The sequence below is a fragment of the Orcinus orca genome, chromosome 13 (assembly GCF_937001465.1).
Source record: "Orcinus orca chromosome 13, mOrcOrc1.1, whole genome shotgun sequence".
NCBI classification, from domain to species: domain Eukaryota; kingdom Metazoa; phylum Chordata; class Mammalia; order Artiodactyla; family Delphinidae; genus Orcinus; species Orcinus orca.
This window is the reverse complement of record NC_064571.1, coordinates 19,876,687-19,896,411: the sequence shown is the minus strand read 5'-3', so window position 1 is coordinate 19,896,411 and position 19,725 is coordinate 19,876,687. Positions and strand designations below refer to the sequence as shown.

Genomic DNA, 19,725 nt, shown 5'->3' with positions numbered 1-19,725 from the left:
ACAAAACAGTGCCTCTTTCAGGCTGCAGAGGCCGTGCGTGGTGTGCCTGCCTGGACTTTGTCTTGAGATTCAGAGCAGCGCTGGTCCCTGTGGTAATTAGGCCAGGCCGGCTCTTCTGGGTAGCTGGCCACGTGACCACCTCTGCCCAGCATAATATAGATCCCACGTTGCATTGTATTGTGTTAACCGCTCCAGCGTTGCCCTTTTGTAGAATTACGTACTTTGAACCTCTCTTAGTCTGGCAATAAAAAGAAGCCTTGTCCATAACACTGATGGCTAGAATCCATCTTGTTGCATCAAGCTTGGCATCTAACATTCCTGGATTGGGTCTCTGGGCGCATATGTGCCCCACCAACTCCTAGAACTCCATGATATGTGCCTTGCTTGTCAGGATTCCTTGGTTCCTTTTAAGTCTTTTGTTTCTTAATGGAAGTGGAGACTTGCCCTGGTCACAAATTTTCCTGGGTCATGTGCAACCCTCCCAGCCCTTGACAGCTAGGCCTTTCTCTGTTTTTCTAGTTGCTCACTGGTATCTAGTTGCAGTGGGGTGGACCCACCCTTTGATGATGTAACTCAGTTGCTTAGGAATGTGGCTTCTGCCTAGAGGGTCTCTATTCCATGCCCTTATTTTCTTTTTCCATGAAATGAACAATGAGGGGGCAGATGAGATAGGAAATGAATAATGGCAGCCTACTCTTACCTCACCTTCCATATCATATATGTCCAATATGGAGGTTCATTAAGAAATTTCCAAAATCACAAGTGTTCTCTGTCCAAAAGTCTTGGGCAGGGTCTTAGCTGAGCTGGCCCCAATAAAGGAGCCAAGATTTCCAAAATTTTGTATAAACTCTGCAGTATTATGAAAGGCCTCAAATTCCAACATCCCCAGCCTGAGTTGCATGGTCATAAACCACAAAGCAGGTTTAGCTCTTCATGGTTTCTGTTCAGGTTCCTGAGGAACCAGGGGACACAAAGCAGAACCTGCTTGGGAATTTTTCTCTCAGACTTTTCTCAGAGAATAGGCCTCAGAAACCCGGGAAGGCTCTTGTAAGTTGGATGAGGTGAGCAGTATGAGGATAGACTACCTATTTCACAGGATACTGAGGGGCAGTGTCACTTTATGAATAACCTTCTGGCCACTGGAGTAAGACAGCCTACGTCTAGTCTTGGTCTGGGGTCCACTTGCCAGCCTGTCCTAACCCACCACATAAAGCCTCCACAGCATAGAGAACAGAGGGGTGGTAGCCAAAGGGGGGGGGCAGGGGAGGGATGGGATGGGAGGCTGGGGTTAGCAGATGGATGCTATTATCCAGAGAATGGATAAACAACAAGGTCCTCCTGTAGAGCACAGAGAACTAGATTCAATAACCTATGATGAACCAGAATGGAAAAGAGCCTTAAAAAAGAGAATCTATACATACGTACAACTGAGTCACTTTTGCTGTACAGCAGTAATTAACGCAACATTGTAAATCAACTATACTTCAATAAAATATATGTGTAAAAAAAATAATAGGGCTTCCCTGGTGGCGCAGTGGTTGAGAGTCTGCCTGCCAATGCAGGGGACACGGGTTCAAGCCCTGGTCTGGGAGGATCCCACATGCCGCGGAGCAACTGGGCCCACGAGCCACAGCTACTGAGCCTGCGCGTCTGGAGTCTGTGCTCCGCAACGAGCGGCCGCGACAGTTAGAAGCCCACGCCCTGCGATGAAGAGTGGCCCCCGCTCGCCGCAACTGGAGAAAGCCCTCACACAGAAACGAAGACCCAACACAGCCAAAAATAAATAAATAAATTTAAAATAATAATAATAAATGAAACTTCCTTAGGTCTCACACCCCATCTGTTAGTAGGGGGCTAGTGATGGTGCAGCCCTCAGAGTTGTGGGGAGGTTTAAACTGGGGGAATTCCTTATGAAGCATTCATCACGGAGTCCGGTGCAAAGTAAGTGTTTGGTAAGTGGCAGCTATGTCACCGTTGTCAGATCCCGGAACTGCAGTGCTGGCTGTTATTTCTGCAGCCCCGCCTGAATTATGTGCTTCTTTTAGGCTACAGATGACTTTGTTCTCAAGTGTGTTGGAGAAAAAGTTTTGTTACCTTTCTCTTCCAGCCTGCTTAGTCTTCAAAGGCAACATTTTAAGAAAGATCTTTCCCCAGATGGACAGTCTTCCTTTACCAGGAGAATAGGACTGAACCTAAGGAAATTAACTTTACATCTTGTATGTTATCTGTGCCGTGAAAGGCCATTTCAAGCCCCTCTTGAGGATTGATGGAGGCTAAATATTCTCCCCGAATGGTCCACACGTGGAGGGTGCTCGTGCAATCGGGGCCTGTAGTGTGATGTACGGCACCAGTTGCTGCCCGCAATCCTGCCTCTACCCACCTGTTTTGACCAGTGCTGTCGGCTGATAACATCACACTGCAGCCTGTCTTCATGTGGAGTCAATTATATCCTCTTCCCGACACAGCAGATTAAGAGAAGTTTAAAAAAAAAAAAAAAAGATTTAGCACAAAATATGGAAAGGTCAACCCAGCAATATTAAGTAGTCCTGTCAGACTGTCAGTAGTAAAATTAAAAATGATTGTAGACTGAAAAACACATTTGTTCTACTGAAAGCGCAGCCTCTGCAGGGAACAGCGGTGGCGGAATGGTGCCCTCTTGTGGAGCAAATGGGGAACTGCAGCTTCTGGTGCTAGCGCTGAATTACTCAGGTCGGGTGTGTCCTACTTGGGTTCAGGTCAATCAGGGTTTCGTACGATGGGACTATTGTTCCAATCCCCTAAAAAAGACAATGTGTCAACAATTCTTTGCAATTGAACATGGTATATAATTCTGCTTGGCATTTGTATTCTTTTCTATAGAAGCACATCCTCTCATAAACAAGTGTTGTCTGCCAGCATCTACTTACTTGTTTTTGAATCAAGATGAAGGAAATATCTTCATGTATTTTGATGGAACAGGTTAGAAATTATCATCTATACTTTTATCAAGGCTTCTTCCAAATAAAAATGAGTTTCTTTACCAAACGGTTGATAGAACATAGATGAGAAAAAGAGTGGCAGGCGCTTTCTAATGATAATAAAGCAGGGACTTGATTTGGGGTCGGGACATTGATTAACACAGTATAAGGAGTCCTGTAGCTTCCTGCCGTGTTAACCACTGCCAAGGTATTTTACCTTTAAGTGCTTCAGATAATATTTTACTTTTCATCTTTCAGGCCATATGCCCAAACTCTATTGCCGTTCTTTCCAGATATTGATTCTTCTCATTTCTGAGTAACTTACAGGAATATGGAGGGAATTGCCTTCTTATCAGAAACTTATTTTCATGTCTTTCCATCAATAATTCACTGAGCAGATGAAGGAGAGTCAATTTATTCTCCTAAAATGCCCGTCTTCATTTTCTGCCCTGCACCCTCTAGGTAATTGTTGGCAAATTGAGTAATCCTGAGCAAAACTCATTCACCCTCTGAAAATGAGTAAAGAACTGTGAATTCTGCAGAGGTTGTATGATTTGGCAGTGTGTAGGTTTTTGCATTCTGCTACCTTAAAATTACATTTGCACACTTAAGTTTATATGCCTGCTAAGGAGTCCCTCTTTTCATATAACCCGTAGATATTCTAGCTGCTCAAATTAAGCTACTTGCTCTATTTTGCAAGTATTTGTGTGTGTTTTAATGTTGAGCTCTCTTTTGAATATATTAAGGATTCGTATGACTGCTGAAGGTTTTTGCTACTGTAGTTATTTTGAATTCGGGAGGATAGTGATGGAACAGCGAGTGACATATAGTTCAAAGCCGAGTTATCGCCAAAGTGGGAATTTGATGTTCCTGAGCGAAGCTAAAGGAATCATTTGCACATCAGACATCATTAAAAACTACTGAATTATAATCACTTGTATTGTTGAAGTTGCTGGTGAGTGATTCCCTACAGACACCTGGTGTATCCTGCAATCAGTTGACATTATCAGTGGAGATGGAGTTGTGACACTTCACGCTTTGAAAGGACTCCTGCATTTCAATCAGTGATCAAGGAGAGCGATATTTATTTTCCCTAAACTCTGAGTGAATGCAATCAGAGTATATTGTCCAATTCTTAGCATTGGTGATGTCATTACACACAAACTCACCTAGCCATGTGTGTGTCAGAGGAAACAATCACTTTTTTCTGTACTCAGTCTGAGTCCTGGAATAATGATGTTCCCGATTATCTCAGAATTTCTGTCTAGAAAGTCAATAGCAAAATGAGAAAACACAACCATTTGGTCAACTTCTCAGGAAATTCAGATTATCTTCGAGGCTACCAGGGGACAAATCTAATGCTGCTGCCCCATTGTTGGTGGGTGAGTTTAATATTGCCTGTGATTTTTGTGACATGAGCATTGAATGGTCTTAGTGAGTCCCCAGTAACATAATTTCTCAGCAGTCTACTGTTTTGTCCTGCAACTCTGATGTGGCTCTTTTAAAAAAAAAAAAAAATTATTGAAGTATAGTTGATTTACAATATTTTGTTAATTTCTGCTGCACATAATCAAGGTATAAAATATCCTTGTCTCTGATTATAAAAGTAGAAGTTACTGCCCAGGTTCTTAGCACATGTTTTTCATCAGAGCTGTCACGGCATTAACTTCAGCTGATTTATTTGGAATTTACTTATTTATTCAGTTATCCTTTCAAGAGATACTTATTGGATGCCTACTATGTATAAGACATTGTGCCAAGATATATGACTTCAAAGGTAAATAAGACTCAGCTCCTGCCTTCATGAGTTTATAGGTGGGGGAGACATTAAGAAAGAGTGAAGCACATGTTGTGAAAATTGTGCATATTGCTATGGTCTCACCTGGAAGGAAAACATAATAATTAGGATGTTTTCCATTTTAAATAACAGAAACCCAACTCAAGTTGGCCTTTCCAAAAGGGAATATATTGGCTCACCAAACTAAAAGTCCAGAGGCAGGTAGCTTCAGGCAAAGCTTGATCAAGGTACAAACATGTGACAAGGACCAGGTTTCTATCTCATTTTCCTCACTAAGGACACTCTTCTCTGTAGGCTCTTTTCTCAAAATCTCAAGGTAGCTGCAAAATATTCTCAAGATTACATGCTTCTAGATTATAGTTAGCAAAAAAGGAAATTCTCTTCCGAGGCAGCTCAAATAAAAGTTTTATAATTTTGTTAGTCATTTTGGCCTCTAAATCAGGTATACATCTCTGAGTTAATTATTTAGAGGGGACATAGGATGTGCTGATTTCTTAGTTTGGTCAGCACTGTTCTTCTCCCTCATCACCCACCAAGCCAAGGATGGGATCAGTTCAACCAAATTGTATTGTTGGGTGATTTGGGATAATGTGAAGAAGGGTGATGTGGTTGGGAGAGGGAGGTGTTAGGACTGGGGCTCAGTGAACTGAATGAGATGTGCCTTTTCCTGAACTAATTGTTCAACCACAAATTGAACAGGCTGGAGTCACAAGCCCAAGCCTGAAGCTGGGGGCTAAGTGTTGAGGGTGATTGGAAAGAGGTTGGCCCCATCCAAAGAGTGGGGGAGGTGTCACCCTGTCCAGGAGTGAGAGCAATACTACACAGTAATTTGAGCAGGGAAAGCTTAATATAAAGAATTATTAGCTCTAATAGATTAGAGGAACAAGGAATTGTCTAGGAAGACGTAAAGAGAACTCTAGGGAATCTAGGAATGGCAGATGGACGGAGCAGCCACTCCCCCCAGGACTGAGATAGAGCACGCTAGGAGGAGCCCACCCCAAACCAGGGCCAAGATCCAGATGTTCCTAGGTCACTGGATGACAGAGAGGCCACTGAAGTGCCACACAAGCCAACGGAACTTGCTAGAAATCTGCCCTTTAGGGTGTCAAGGAAAACTGTGCGTGGAGACATGTCTCACTAGAGGCATTGCACTACAGAATCACCCATGGGGGCCAGCTGGTGTTGGAGGAGCTACCCCTGCTGCCAAGCCTGTCCAGGGAGCACTCCAGGACCAGGAAACAAAACCACTTCCTCCTCTGTTGCCTGTCAAACACTCTCTCCCTACAAAGCTTGACATAGGAATAAGATGTAGGGCTTCCCTGGTGGTGCAGTTGTTGAGCATCTGCCTGCTAATGCAGGGGACACGGGTTCGAGCCCTGGTCTGGGAAGATCCCACATGCCGCGGAGCAACTAGGCCCGTGAGCCACAACTACTGAGCCTGCGCGTCTGGAGCCTGTGCTCCGCAACAAGAGGCGGCGATAGTGAGAGGCCCACGCACCGCGATGAAGAGTGGCCCCCCCTTGCCACAACTAGAGAAAGCCCTCGCACAGAAATGAAGACCCAACACAGCAAAAATAAATAAATAAATTAATAAACTCCTACCCCCAACATCTTCAAAAAAAAAAAAGAATATATTGTACAACACAGGAAATATAGCCAATATTTAAAAAAAAAAAAAAAAAAGACGTAAAGGGCCGAGCTATGTGTTCACAGAGCAGGCAGAAAGTATGAAATTTAGATTTTATAACCAGCCTAGGGAGAGAGTGATTCACTGCTCCCAACTGGGATGCTCTTGCCAGAAGAAGGGAGATGGATCCAGGTGGAACAAAAGATTTCACCTACTGAGAGCTTCACAGGCAGAGGAAAGAACAAAGGCATGAGAGTGGGGGAGGGACTTGGGGCATTCACAGTAATACGGTTGATTGATTCTGTTGTTGGAGCAGAGAGGGTGAGGTTGGGAGGGGCAGTCACAGAGTTAGAGAGATACAGGGTGTGGAGTGTCTCCGTTATCATGAGAATTAGTTTGGACTCTACCCATTTGTTTAGACTCTGTAGGGATTATGGGGGACTGCTGAGTAGTCCTAAGCATGAGAATCAGCTTCGTGATTTAGCCAAATAATTTTGGTAGCAATATGGAGAAGGAATTAGAAGAGGGGTGAGCCCAACCAAAGAGACAGATTGAGAGATGAGAGATGATTAAAATGATCCAGGCCAGTGAATGAAAGGAAAGCTGAGTGAAGGCAGTGGCAGTGTGTCCTGTGAAGGGGTAGATTTTAGAGAAATGAAGAGGTGGAATGGAGACTTACCAGATGGGGCAGGACTCTTAATGAATCTTCATTATCAGCTGATCAGCTGAATCCAAACTGGACTCCAGCAGCTTTACAAAACCATCCTTTTTAGGAAACTGAGGCAGCACAGCCCAGGAGTTAAAAGTATGAGCTCTGGAGCAAATTATCTGGGTTCACACCCAGGTTCCTGCACTCTCTTGCTGTGAGACCTCTCAGGCTGGCTGTGTCACCCCTCTGGCTGCAGTCTTTCCTCTGTAAAGAAGAAACAAGAAAACTATCAGCTTCGAAGAGCTGTTTGGGGGACTAAATTAGGTATATGTAAAACATTTGGACCAATGTCTGCTACATCATAAGTAGTCAGGGACATTGTCTATTGTCATTTTTCTTGTACAAGCTGAAGGTAACTTTGGAAATGTATCAAGATGTATTATTGTACTTTATAAAGTATGGCAGTTTATGAACAAGTGATGCTAGCATTTAATCATTCTTGCTTTCTGATGAAATCATTGTCTTCACTTTTGAACAAGGAAACAGAAAATTTAATCAAGAAGGCCAGCTTATCTTTAGGAGGCAGAAAGATAAAGTATGATGTTGCTGAGATATCCATGGTCAAACCAGAGTATATGGCTCAACAAGTAAAGTAGTCTAATATAGAATCTTGTCTTCATTCATTCATTTACTTGGCCAGCTCCTATTTCCAAGATAACATCTTTTAAATTTAAATCCAGATCCTAACAAGAGAGCTTTGTATGACTTATTAGTTTCATTAGTGTCACTTAAAATCCAATCAACTGGATATCAACTGAAGGACCCCGGAATGAGGTCAGTCTGTCCAAATGGAAATGATCATAACAATGATTTATAGCACTGGTATGGGCAGTGACTGTGGACAGGAGAACAGGATCACATGGTCCAGGAGGGGAAACAGACTCCTCTGTTGACGCTGTCCCCATCCCTGTATGTCTGCCTAGCTCCTAGGAGGTGCTTAATAAGTATTCATACTTAAGAAGTATGAATTCTCAGACTACTTTTTTTACATCAAAATAAGTAAGTGCAGTTTCAGTCAGGAAAATTGGAGACTGATTTGATTTAATGTACTTAATTTATTGTTTTTGGCCATGCTGTGCAGCATGAAGGATCTTAGTTCCCCAACCAGGGATCAAACCTGTGCCCGCTGCACTGGGAGCACAGAGTCTTAACCACTGGACCACCAGGGAAGTCCCGGAGATTGACTTAAAGAGTCTGTCTCAAACAATTGGACAGAGCTGTCGACTAAATAATAGTGACAAGTAGGTTTGCTTTGGAAATGGGGGTAAGGGCTATTTCAGACAAACTCTGAGAAGACTCAAGATTTTAAGAGTTTTAAGGGACAAGCTCTGAAAATAATATCTAAATCCACTAAATAGGGAGGAAATTTTAATATCCTGTCTAGAAGTTCACACTTTTCAGCTATCCCCATCCCCAGAACTCAGGCTCTAGTATTAAGGACAGGAAGACCTGCCAGAGCTGAGGGTTCTCATGTTGGTGTTCGTCAGCCCAGGCTGGCCATGGGAGGAGAATAATTATCTGTAGGGTCCAAAGTCAAGAGGGCATTTATTACAAGGAAGGACGTGGCAGCTGCCTCTAAGGGCCCCCTTTATCAGCTTGTTGGAAGTGACTTCCCAATCCAGCACACAGAGTCCCCCAAACCTCCCCTTATAACACCTCCCCCACGAGCACCAGTCTTCTTCTCAGAACCATCACACAGCCTGCCATCTGTGTCCTTCCACTCTTCCCAGGTCCCTGTCACCTGCAGACATTCCAAGAGCAAGATGTAGCCTTTCCTCTTCACAGTCATTCAGGAACAATGCAAATAGGTACGAAAGAAAGATCTTCCATCTTCCATAAAAGATGAGAATGGAAACCTAATTTTATCTGGAGTCTAGATTGAACCGCCCATCACCATCATTCTAAATAACTTCCTTGCTGGCTGCAACTCTTTCCTTAATGAAATGTTAGCCTATTTAGTAAATTTAATGGTACTGTCATATCTGTGGAGGAAAAGATTTGATGAGATCCATTATCACTGGTTTATAGACACTATTCTCTTCCTGCACTCAGTGGAACTTGGTGAGGAAGTTGGATTAGCCACCTTTGTGATTGTGTCAAGTTAAACAAAGGTGTATCTCTATAGTACTATGTTAATCTTTTACTTTTTCTAGCCATTTTAATGGTCATTTGGATTACCTGCATTGTCAAACAATGAACTGTCTGTATATTGTCCTTTGATTTGGTCTAAACTACAAGAGCCAAATGGAATTCTGCAGTAGACCCATACATTCTCTGTGTATTTCTCATTACTCTTTCAGAGCTACCATTTCTCTTTTTCTGCTGCCACTCTCAGAAGCCTGTACTAGTTGAGGCCTCTCAACCAGACTCCCTTCAAAACTAAGAACTTTTGATTTTGCAAACATAGTTCTGTCTTGTGCCTTATTCACTCACGATTATGTTCTTGGCTATTTCCACTGATCGTTATTCTGTTCACCCTAGTTGATGCCACCTTAAATGGCAACAAAACTTCAAATTCACTTACTTTGCGAGGCTCAATATTTTCTCTTCTATTGGACGGCAAGGTGTAAACTCAGCTTAAAATTACAATCCCTTTAGTCCCAGATTTAGAGGTGATGCCGAGAAGATTGGTTGCAGATTTAAGCTACCTCAAACTTTTTGCAGCCCAGGAATTCCTCCAGTTTTTGTTTGCAAAATATTTCCTCCTCTGAAGATTTCTAAAGTTTGTTTTTCAATTCCATATTTCTTAAGTATATTTTCCTTTATTTTTCTACTTGAAATTAAAAGTCCATATCCCTTATCAAAACCACAACTCAAAATACAATCAATGTAGTATTTTATTTTTTACATCTTTATTGAAGTATAATTGCTTTACAATGGTGTGTTAGTTTCTGCTTTATAACAAAGTGAATCAGTTTTACACATACATATGTTCCCAAATCTCTTCCCTCTTGCGTCTCCCTCCCTCCCACACTCCCTATCCCACCCCTCCAGGCGGTCACAAAGCACCGAGCTGATATCCCTGTGCTATGCAGCTGCTTCCCACTAGCTATCTACCTTACGTTTGGTAGTGTATACATGTCCATGCCTCTCTCTCGCTTTGTCACAGCTTACCTTCCCCCTCCCCATATCCTCAAGTCCATTCTCTAGTAGGTGTGTGTCTTTATTCCTGTCTTACCCATAGGTTCTTCATGACATTTTTTTCCCCTTACATTCCATATATATGTGTTAGCATATGATATTTGTCTTACTCTTTCTGACTTACTTCACTCTATATGACAGACTCTAGGCCCATCCACCTCATTACACATAGCTGAATTTCGTTTCTTTTTATGGCTGAGTAATATTCCATTGTATATGTGTGCCACACCTTCTTTATCCATTCATCCAATGATGGACACTTAGGTTGTTTCCATCTCCGGGCTATTGTAAATAGAGCTGCAATGAACATTTTGGTACATGACTCTTTTTGAATTATGGTTTTCTCAGGATATAAGCCCAGTAGTGGAATTTCTGGGTCATATGGTAGTTCTATTTGTAGTTATTTAAGGAACCTCCATACTGTTCTCCATAGTGGCTGTACCAATTCACATTCCCACCAGCAGTGCAAGAGTGTTCCCTTTTCTCCACACCCTCTCCAGCATTTATTGTTTCTAGATTTTTTGATGATGACCATTCTGACTGCTGTGAGATGATATCTCATTGTAGTTTTGATTTGCATTTCTCTAATGATTAATGATGTTGAGCAGTCTTTCATGTGTTTGTTGGCAGTCTGTATATCTTCTTTGGAGAAATGTCTATTTAGGTCTTCTGCCCATTTTTGGATTGGGTTGTTTGTTGTTTTGTTATTGAGCTGCATGAGCTGCTTATAAATTTTGGAGATTAATCCTTTGTCAGTTGCTTCATTTGCAAATATTTTCTCCCATTCTGAGGGTTGTCTTTTGTGCTTGTTTATGGTTTCCTTTGCTGTGCAAAAGATTTGAAGTTTCATTAGGTCCCATTTGTTTATTTTTGTTTTTATTTCCATTTCTCTAGGAGGTGGGTCAAAAAGGATCTTGCTGTGATTTATGTCATAGAGTGTTCTGCCTATGTTTTCCTCTAAGAGTTTGATAGTTTCTGGCCTTACATTAGCTCTTTAATCCTTTTTTTTTTTTTTTCCGGTACGCAGGCCTCCCACCATTGTGGCCTCTCCCATTGTGGAGCACAGGCTCCAGACGCGCAGGCTCAGCGGCCATGGCTCACGGGCCCAGCCGCTCCGCGGCATGTGGGATCTTCCCAGACCGGGTCACGAACCCGTGTCCCCTGAATCGGCAGGCGGACTCTCAACCACTGCACCACCAGGGAAGCCCCTCTTTAATCCATTTTGAGCTTATTTTTGTGTATGGTGTTAGGGAGTGATCTAATCTCATACTTCTACATGTACCTGTCCAGTTTTCCCATCACCACTTATTGAAGAGGCTGTCCTTTCTCCACTGTACATTCCTGCCTCGTTTTCAAAGATAGGGTGACCATATGTGCGTGGGTTTATCTCTGGGCTTTCTGTCCTGTTCCATTGATCTATATTTCTGTTTTTGTGCCAGTACAATACTGTCTTGATTACTGTAGCTTCGTAGTACAGTCTGAAGTCTGTACTGATTCCTCCAACTCCATTTTTCGTTCTTTTGTGTTTCCATACAAATTGTGAAATTTTTTGTTCTACTACTGTGAAAAATGCCAGTGGTAGTTTCCTAGGGATTGCAGTGAATCTGTAGATTGCTTTGGATAGTAGAGTCATTTTCATAATGTTAATTCTTCCAATCCAAGAACATGGTATATCTCTCCATCGGTTTGTATCATCTTTAATTTCTTTGAACAGTGTCTTATAATTTTCTGCATACAGGTCATTTGTCTCCTTAGGTAGGTTTATTCCTAGGTATTTTATTCTTTTTGTTGCAGTGGTAAATGGAAGTGTTTTCTTGATTTCAGTTTCAGATTTTTCATCATTAGTGTACAGGAATCCAAGAGATTTCTATGCATTAATTTTGTATCCTGCTACTTTACCACATTCATTGATTAGCTCTAGTAGTTTTCTGGTAGCATCTTTCGGATTCTCTATGTATAGTGTCATGTCATCAGCAAACAGTGACAGCTTTACTTCTTCTTTTCCAATTTGGATTCCTTTCACTTCCTTTTCTTCTCTGATTGCTGTGGCTAAAACTTCCAAAACTATGTTGAATAACAGTGGTGAGAGTGGGCAACCTTGTCTTGTTCCTGATCTTAGTGGAAATGCTTTCAGTTTTTCACCATTGAGGACGATGTTGGCTGTGGGTTTGTCATATATGGCCTTTATTATTTTGAGGAAAGTTCCCTCTATGCCTACTTTCTGCAGGTTTTTGATCATAAATGGGTGTTGAATTTTGTTGAAAGCTTTCTCTGCATCACTTGAGATGATCATATGGTTTTTCTCCTTCAATTTGTTAATTTGGTGTTATCACGTTGATAGATTTGCGTATATTGAAGAATCCCTGCATTCCTGGAATAAACCCCACTTGATCATGGTGTATGATCCTTTTAATGTGATGTTGGATTCTCTTTGCTAGTATTTTGTTGAGGATTTTTGAATCTATGTTCATCAGTGATATTGGCCTTTAGTTTTCTTTCTTGGTGACATCCTTGTCTGGTTTTGGTATCAAGGTGATGGTGGCCTCGTAGAATGAGTTTGGGAGTGTTCCTCCCTCTGCTATATTTTGGAAGAGTTTGAGAAGGATAGGTGTTAGCCCTTCTCTAAAAGTTTGATAGAATTCGCCTGTAAAGCCATCTGGTCCTTGGCTTTGGTTTGTTGGAAGATTTTTAATCACAGTTTCAATTTCAGTTCTTGTGATTGGTCTGTTCATATTTTCTATTTCTTCCTGATTCAGTCTTGGCAGGTTGTGCATTTCTCAGTATTTGTCCATTTCTTCCAGGTTGTCCATTTTATTGGCATAGAGTTGCTTGTAGTAATCTCTCATGATCTTTTGTATTTCTGCAGTGTCAGTTGTTACTTCTCCATTTTCATTTCTAATTCTATTGATTTGAGTCTTCTCCCTTTTTTTCTTGATGAGTCTGGCTAATGGTTTATCAATTTTATTTATCTTCTCAAAGAACCAGCTTTTAGTTTTATTGATCTTTGCTATCATTTCCTTCATTTCTTTTTCATTTATTTCTGATCTGATCTTTATGATTTCTTTCCTTCTGCTAACTTTGGGTTGTTTTTGTTCTTCTTTCTCTAATTGCTTCAGTTGCAAGTTTAGGTTGTTTATTCGAGATGTTTCCTGTTTCTTAAGGTAGGATTGTATTGCTGTAAACTGCCCTCTTAGATCTGCTTTTGCTGCATCCCATATGTTTTGAGTCCTTATGTCTCCATTGTCATTTGTTTCTAGGTATTTTTTAATTTCCTCTCTGTTTTCTTCAGTGATCACTTCGTTATTAAGTAGTGTATTGTTTAGCCTCCATGTGTTTGTATTTTTTACAGTAATTGATATCTAGTCTCATAGATATGAGACTTTTCCTGTAATTGATATCTAGTCTCATAGCATTGTGGTCGGAAAAGATATTTGACACAATTTCAATTTTCTTAAATTTACCAAGGCTTGATTTGTGACACAAAATATGATCTGTCCTGGAGCATGTTCCATGAGCACTTGAGAAAAATGTGTATTCTGTTGTTTTTGGATAGAATGTCCTATAAATATCAATTAAGTCCATCTTGTTTAATGTATCATTTAAAGCTTGTGTTTCCTTATTTATTTTCATTTTGGATGATCTGTCCATTGGTGAAAGTGGGGTGTTAAAGTCCCCTACTATTATTGTGTTACTGTCAATTTCCCCTTTAATGGCTGTTAGTATTTGCCTTATGTATTGAGGTGCTCCTATGTTGGGTGCATAAATATTTACAATTGTTATATCTTCTTCTTGGATTGATCCCTTGATCATTATGTAGTGTCCTTCTTTGTCTCTTGTAATAGTATTTATTTTAAAGTCTACTTTGTCTGATATGAGAATTGCTACTCCAGCTTTCTTTTGGTTTCCATTTGCATGGAATATCTTTTTCCATCCCCTTACTTTTAGTCTGTATGTGTCTCTAGGTCTGAAGTGGGTCTCTTGTAGACAGCGTATATCTGGGTCTTGTTTTTGTACCCATTCAGCCAATCTGTGTCTTTTGGTGGGAGCATTTAGTCCATTTACATTTAAGGTAATTATCGATATGTATGTTCCTATTCCCATTTTCTTAATTGTTTTGGGTTCATTATTGTAGGTCTTTTCCTTCTCTTGTGTTTCTTGCCTAGAGAAGTTCCTTTAGCATTTGTTGTAAAGCTGGTTTAGTGGTGCTGAACTGTCTCAGTTTTTGCTTGTCTGTAAAGGTTTTAATTTCTCCATCAAATCTGAATGAGATCCTTGCTGGGTAGAGTAATCTTGGTTACAGGTTTTTCTCCTTCATCACTTTAAATATGTCCTGCCAGTCCCTTCTGGTTTGCAGAGTTTCTGCTGAAAGATCAGCTGTTAACCTTATGGGGATTGCCTTGTGTGTTATTTGTTGTTTTTCCCTTGCTGCTTTTAATATGTTTTCTTTGTATTTAATTTTTTTGTTTGTTTGTTTGTTTTTTGTTTTTTTGTGGTGCACGGGCCTCTCACTGTTGTGGCCCCTCCCGCTGCAGAGCACAGGCTCTGGACATGTAGGCCCAGTGGCCATGGCTCACGGACCCAACCACTCTGCTGCATGCGGGATCCTCCTGGATCGGGGCACAAACCCACATCCCCTGCATCGGCAGGCGGACTCCCAACAACTGCACCATCAGGGAAGCCTGTATTTAATTTTTGACAGTTTGATTAATATGTGTGTTGGCGTATTTCTCCTTGGATTTATCCTGTGTGGGACTCTCTGTGCTTCCTGGACTTGATTAACTATTTCCTTTCCCATATTAGGGAAGTTTTCAACTATAATCTCTTCAAATATTTTCTCAATCCCTTTCTTTTTCTCTTCTTCTGAAACCGTTATAATTTGAATGTTGCTGCATTTAATGTTGTCCCAGAGGTCTCTGAGACTGTCCTCAGTTCTTTTCATTCTTTATTCTTTATTCTGCTCTGCAGTAGTTATTTCCACTATTTTATCTTCCAGGTCACTTATCCGTTCTTCTGCCTCAGTTATTCTGCTATTGATCCCATCTAGAGTATTTTTAATTTCATTTATTGTGCTGTTCATCGTTGTTTGTTTCATCTTTAGTTCTTCTAGGTTCTTGTTAAATGTTCTTTCATTTTGTCTCTTCTATCTCCAAGATTTTGGATCACCTTCGCTATCATTATTCTGAATTCTTTTTCAGGTAGACTGCCTATTTCCTCTTCATTTGTTAGGTCTGGTGGGTTTTTATCTTGCTCCTTCATCTGCTGTTTATCTGTCTTCCCATTTTGCTTATCTTACTGTGTTTGGGGTCTCCTTTTCACAGGCTGCAGGTTCGTAGTTCCCGTTGTTTTTTGTGTCTGTCCCCAGTGGCTATGGTTGGTTTAGTGGGTTGTGTAGGCTTCCTGGTGGAGGGGACTGGTGCCTGTGTTCTGGTGGATGAGGCTGGATCTTGTTTTTCTGGTGGGCAGGTCCATGTCTGGTGGTGTTTTATAAGGTGTCTGTGAACTTATTATGATTTTAGGCAGCCTCTCTGCTAATGGGTGGGGTTGTGTTCCTGTCTTGCTAGTTGTTTGGCATAGGGTGTCCTGCACTGTAGCCTGCTGGTCGTTGAGTGAAGCTGGGTGCTGGTGTTGAGATGGAGATCTATGGGAGATTTTCGTCATTTGATATTATGTGGAGCTGGGAGGTCTTTTGTGGACCAGTGTCCTGAAGTTGGCTCTCCCACATCAGAGGCACAGCACTGACTCCTGGCTGCAGCAACAAAAGCCTTTAATCCACATGGCTCAGAATAAAAGGGAGAAAAAGCAGAAAGAAAGAATTAGTAGAAGTAGAAAGAATGAAAGAACAAAAGAAAAAAAAAGAAAGGTGGAAAGAAAGAAAGAAAGGAGAGCGGTAGGGAGGGAGGGAAGAAGGAAGGAAGGAGGGATGGAAGGAAAAAAAGAAAGAAAGAAGATAAAGTAAAATAAAATAAAGTAAGATAAAATATAATAAAGCTTTTAAAATAAAAAAATAATTATTAAGAAAAAAATTAAAAAAAAAAAAAAAAACACGGACGGATAGAACCCTAGGACAAATGGTGGAAGCAAAGCTATACAGACAAAATCTCACACCGAAACATACACCCTCACAAAAAGAGGAAAATTGGAAAAAATAATAAATCTTGCTCTCAAAGTCCACCTCCTCAATTTGGGATGATTCCTTGTCTATTCAGGTATTCCACAGATGCAGGTACCTCAAGTTGATTGTGGAGCTTTAATCCACTGCTCCTGAGGCTGCTGGGAGTGATTTCCCTTTCTCTTCTTTGTTCTCACAGCTCCCGGGGCTCAGCTTTGGATTTGGCCCTGCCTCTGCGTGTAGGTTGCCGGAGGGTGTCTGTTCTTCGCTCAGACAGGACGGGGTTAAAGGAGCAGCTGCTTTGGGGACTCTGGCTCACTCAGCCTGGGGGGAGGGAGGGGCACGGAGTGCGGGGCGAGCCTGCAGCGGCAGAGGCTGACGTGACGTTGCACCAGCCTGAGGCGCACCGTGCGTTCTCCCGGGGAAGTTGTCCCTGGATCCCGGGACCCTGGCAGTGGCGGGCTGCACAGGCTCCCCGGAAGGGGGGTGTGGATAGTGACCTGTGCTCGCACACAGGCTTCTTGGTGGCGGCAGCAGCAGCCTTAGCGTCTCATGCCCGTCTCTGGGGTCTGTGCTTTTAGCCGCGGCTTGCGCCCGTCTCTGGAGCTCCTTTAAGCAGCACTCTTAATCCCCTCTCCTCGCGCACCAGGAAGCAAAGAGGGAAGAAAATGTCTCTTGCCTCTTCGGCAGCTCCAGACTTTTCCCCGGACTCCCTCCCGGCTAGCCGTGGTGCACTAACCCCCTGCAGGCTATGTTCACGCCTCCAACCCCAGTCCTCTCCCTGCGCTCCGACCGAAGCCCGAGCCTCAGCTCCCAGCCCCGCCCGCCCCGGCGGGTGAGCAGACAAGCCTCTCGGACTGGTGAGTGCCGGTCGGCACCATCCTCTGTGCGGGAATCTCTCCGCTTTGCCCTCCGCACCCCTGTGGCTGCGCTCTCCTTGCGGCTCCGAAGCTCCCCCCCTCCTCCACCCGCAGTCTCCGCCCGCGAAGGGGCTTCCTAGTGTGTGGACACTTTTCCTCCATCACACCTCCCTCCCACTGATGCAGGTCCCGTCCCTATCCTTTTGTCTCTGTTTATTCTTTTTTCTTTTGCTCTACCCAGGTACGTGGGGAGTTTCTTGCCTTTTGGGAGGTCTGAGTTCTTCTGCCTGCGTTCAGCAGGTGTTCTGTAAGAGTTGTTCCATGTGTAGATGTATTTCTGGTGTACCTGTGGGGAGGAAGGTGATCTCCGCATCTTACTCTTCCGCCATCTTTCCCTCGTCTCAATGTAGTATTTTATATGCTTTAGGAGTTCAGCATTTATTATCTTTTATATACAAAATATATAAATGTTGAACAAATATTTTTTCTGATTATAAATGCTTCTTGGGGTACTTTTCCCCATTATTTTATTTAAATATTAATGAATAAATGTTTTCTTTTTAACAAACTAGCATTTCTAGCATGTTTAATAATATTGCAATACTAACTATCCAGTTATAAATATATTGGATTTTTTTTTTTTTAATCGTTTCAGGTGGAGGAGGCCTTAGAAGCTGTCAAAAATGCTACAAATGAGCAAGACCTTGCAAATCGCTTTAAAGAATTTGGAAAAGAGATGGTGAAACTTAACTATGTAGCTGCAAGAAGACAACAGGTGGGAAAGATTTTGGAAATCTAGGGGAGAAAGTGAGTGAGTTTAAGTAACCTTGTAGTTTTGTAGGCCCGGACAGTGGATCAGCTGCACCTGCCGGCTATCAGATCATCAGATGCCTTAGGAACCTGTGATCACAAAGGCATCTTCCTACTCGGGCCCATTCTGGCCCTACCGTACCGTGCTGGTACTCCCTGGGTACTCTCGGGCCCCTGCGTGCTTACAGTAGGTCACAGGCCACCTGCTTCACTGGTGGGAACCACCATGCCAGCCCTACCACACTCTAACCTTTCTTTTTTTTTTGACTTTTATATTTTTTTTATGGAAATATAGTTGATTTACAATGTTGTGTTAATTTTGGCTATACAGCAAAGTGATTCAGTAATACATATATTGATATATACATTTTTAAATATTTTCTTCCATCATGGTTTATCTCAGGATATTGAACATAGTTCCCTGTGCTATACAGCAAAACCCTGTTGTTATGCACTTCATGTGTAATTGTTTGCATCTGCTAACCCCAAACTCCATCACTCCCCCACCACCCTCCCCCTTCACAACCACAAGCCTGTTCTCTATGTCTGACCACACTCTAACCTTTTGTTCACACTTGGAAAAGCTCCCGATTGAAATATAAAGAATATCAAAATGTGGTGTGACCACTCCCTGGGCACTGTCCTTAGCCCTCACTTTTTATCTCCCAGCCCTGTGGACAGCACTGTGCATATACACACCCCAAGTGTGTAGTATGTACAGTGAAACTTTTATCAAAGAGATTAAGTAAACAGGAAGAAAAATAGAGAAAAGGCAGAGAGAGAGAGAGAGAGAGAGAGAGAGAACGAGAGAGAGAGAAGGGAATGGACAGGGGAGGGAGAGCACAGGTAGCGAGTCACTTTGATGAAGGTGGTTGACCTGGGGTTTTCTTTGCCTCCCTTTTGTCTCAGGATGACACCCTCCATTTAGCCAGCTCTATTTGTTCAGTAGGTACCATCAGAATTTAGTTTCCAAAGAGTGTGTCCTTTTCTTTCTTCTTAGAAAAAAACATCTTTAAATGTGGAGAGGTTAGTTAAAATCCTATTCATCAATCTTCTTGACTATTCTCAGGATTCTTCAACATTTTGGGCACTTCCTAGTGACTTTTTCTAAGGTTCTCTGTGACCAACAGGAGAATTCTAGTGAACATTTGTTGAGTGTTCATCTGTGCCAGACTGAAGTGACACCCGTATTACAAATTGACCAAGATCTAGTCCCTTCCCCTAAAGAGCTTCCAGTGTCCTTTGTGGTGGGCACACAGTCATGATTTTAGTTCAGGCGATTATTTTTAAGTATTTTATTATCAGCAGAATCCTTTGTTCAAGTGGAATCTTGTGTGGTAGCCCACAATGTAATGTGGTTAGGAGCGAAGTTACTCTGAAGCACAGGTTTGAGGCCCAAAAGCCACTGAGCTTGTTTAAACAACTGAAAAAAAAAAAAATGCATTGAATCTTGATTTCAGTGACGAACGGGGAGGCTGGGGAGAAGGGTGGGTGCCAGGACACTCAGAGTCTTGTAGAGTGTTTGGATTTTATTGTAAGTGAATGGGTAGTAGTTGAATAGTTCAGAGTTTGGTATCAAAGTCTCAAATTTACAGTTTAATGTTATTCTAGGTACGTTGCAAAGATGGGGGTAGCATGGAAGAGGAGAGGCTAGTTGTATTTGGGAGGGGGCTGAAGTCATCTAGGTGAGCGATGCTGGTGATTCTGGAAAATC

At 42.1% G+C, this 19,725-nt stretch overlaps 1 protein-coding gene across 3 annotated transcripts in view; it reads left to right on the top strand.

The window, feature by feature from the left end:
• CTNNA2 (catenin alpha 2) overlaps positions 1-19,725 on the top strand; it is a 1,200,774-nt gene that overhangs the window by 370,736 nt on the left and 810,313 nt on the right. For all 3 annotated transcript variants that reach the window (XM_049695784.1, XM_049695785.1, XM_049695786.1), the window contains one exon: positions 17,857-17,976. In XM_049695784.1, coding sequence (XP_049551741.1) covers positions 17,857-17,976 — 120 coding nt within the window. The remainder of the gene's footprint in view (positions 1-17,856; positions 17,977-19,725) is intronic.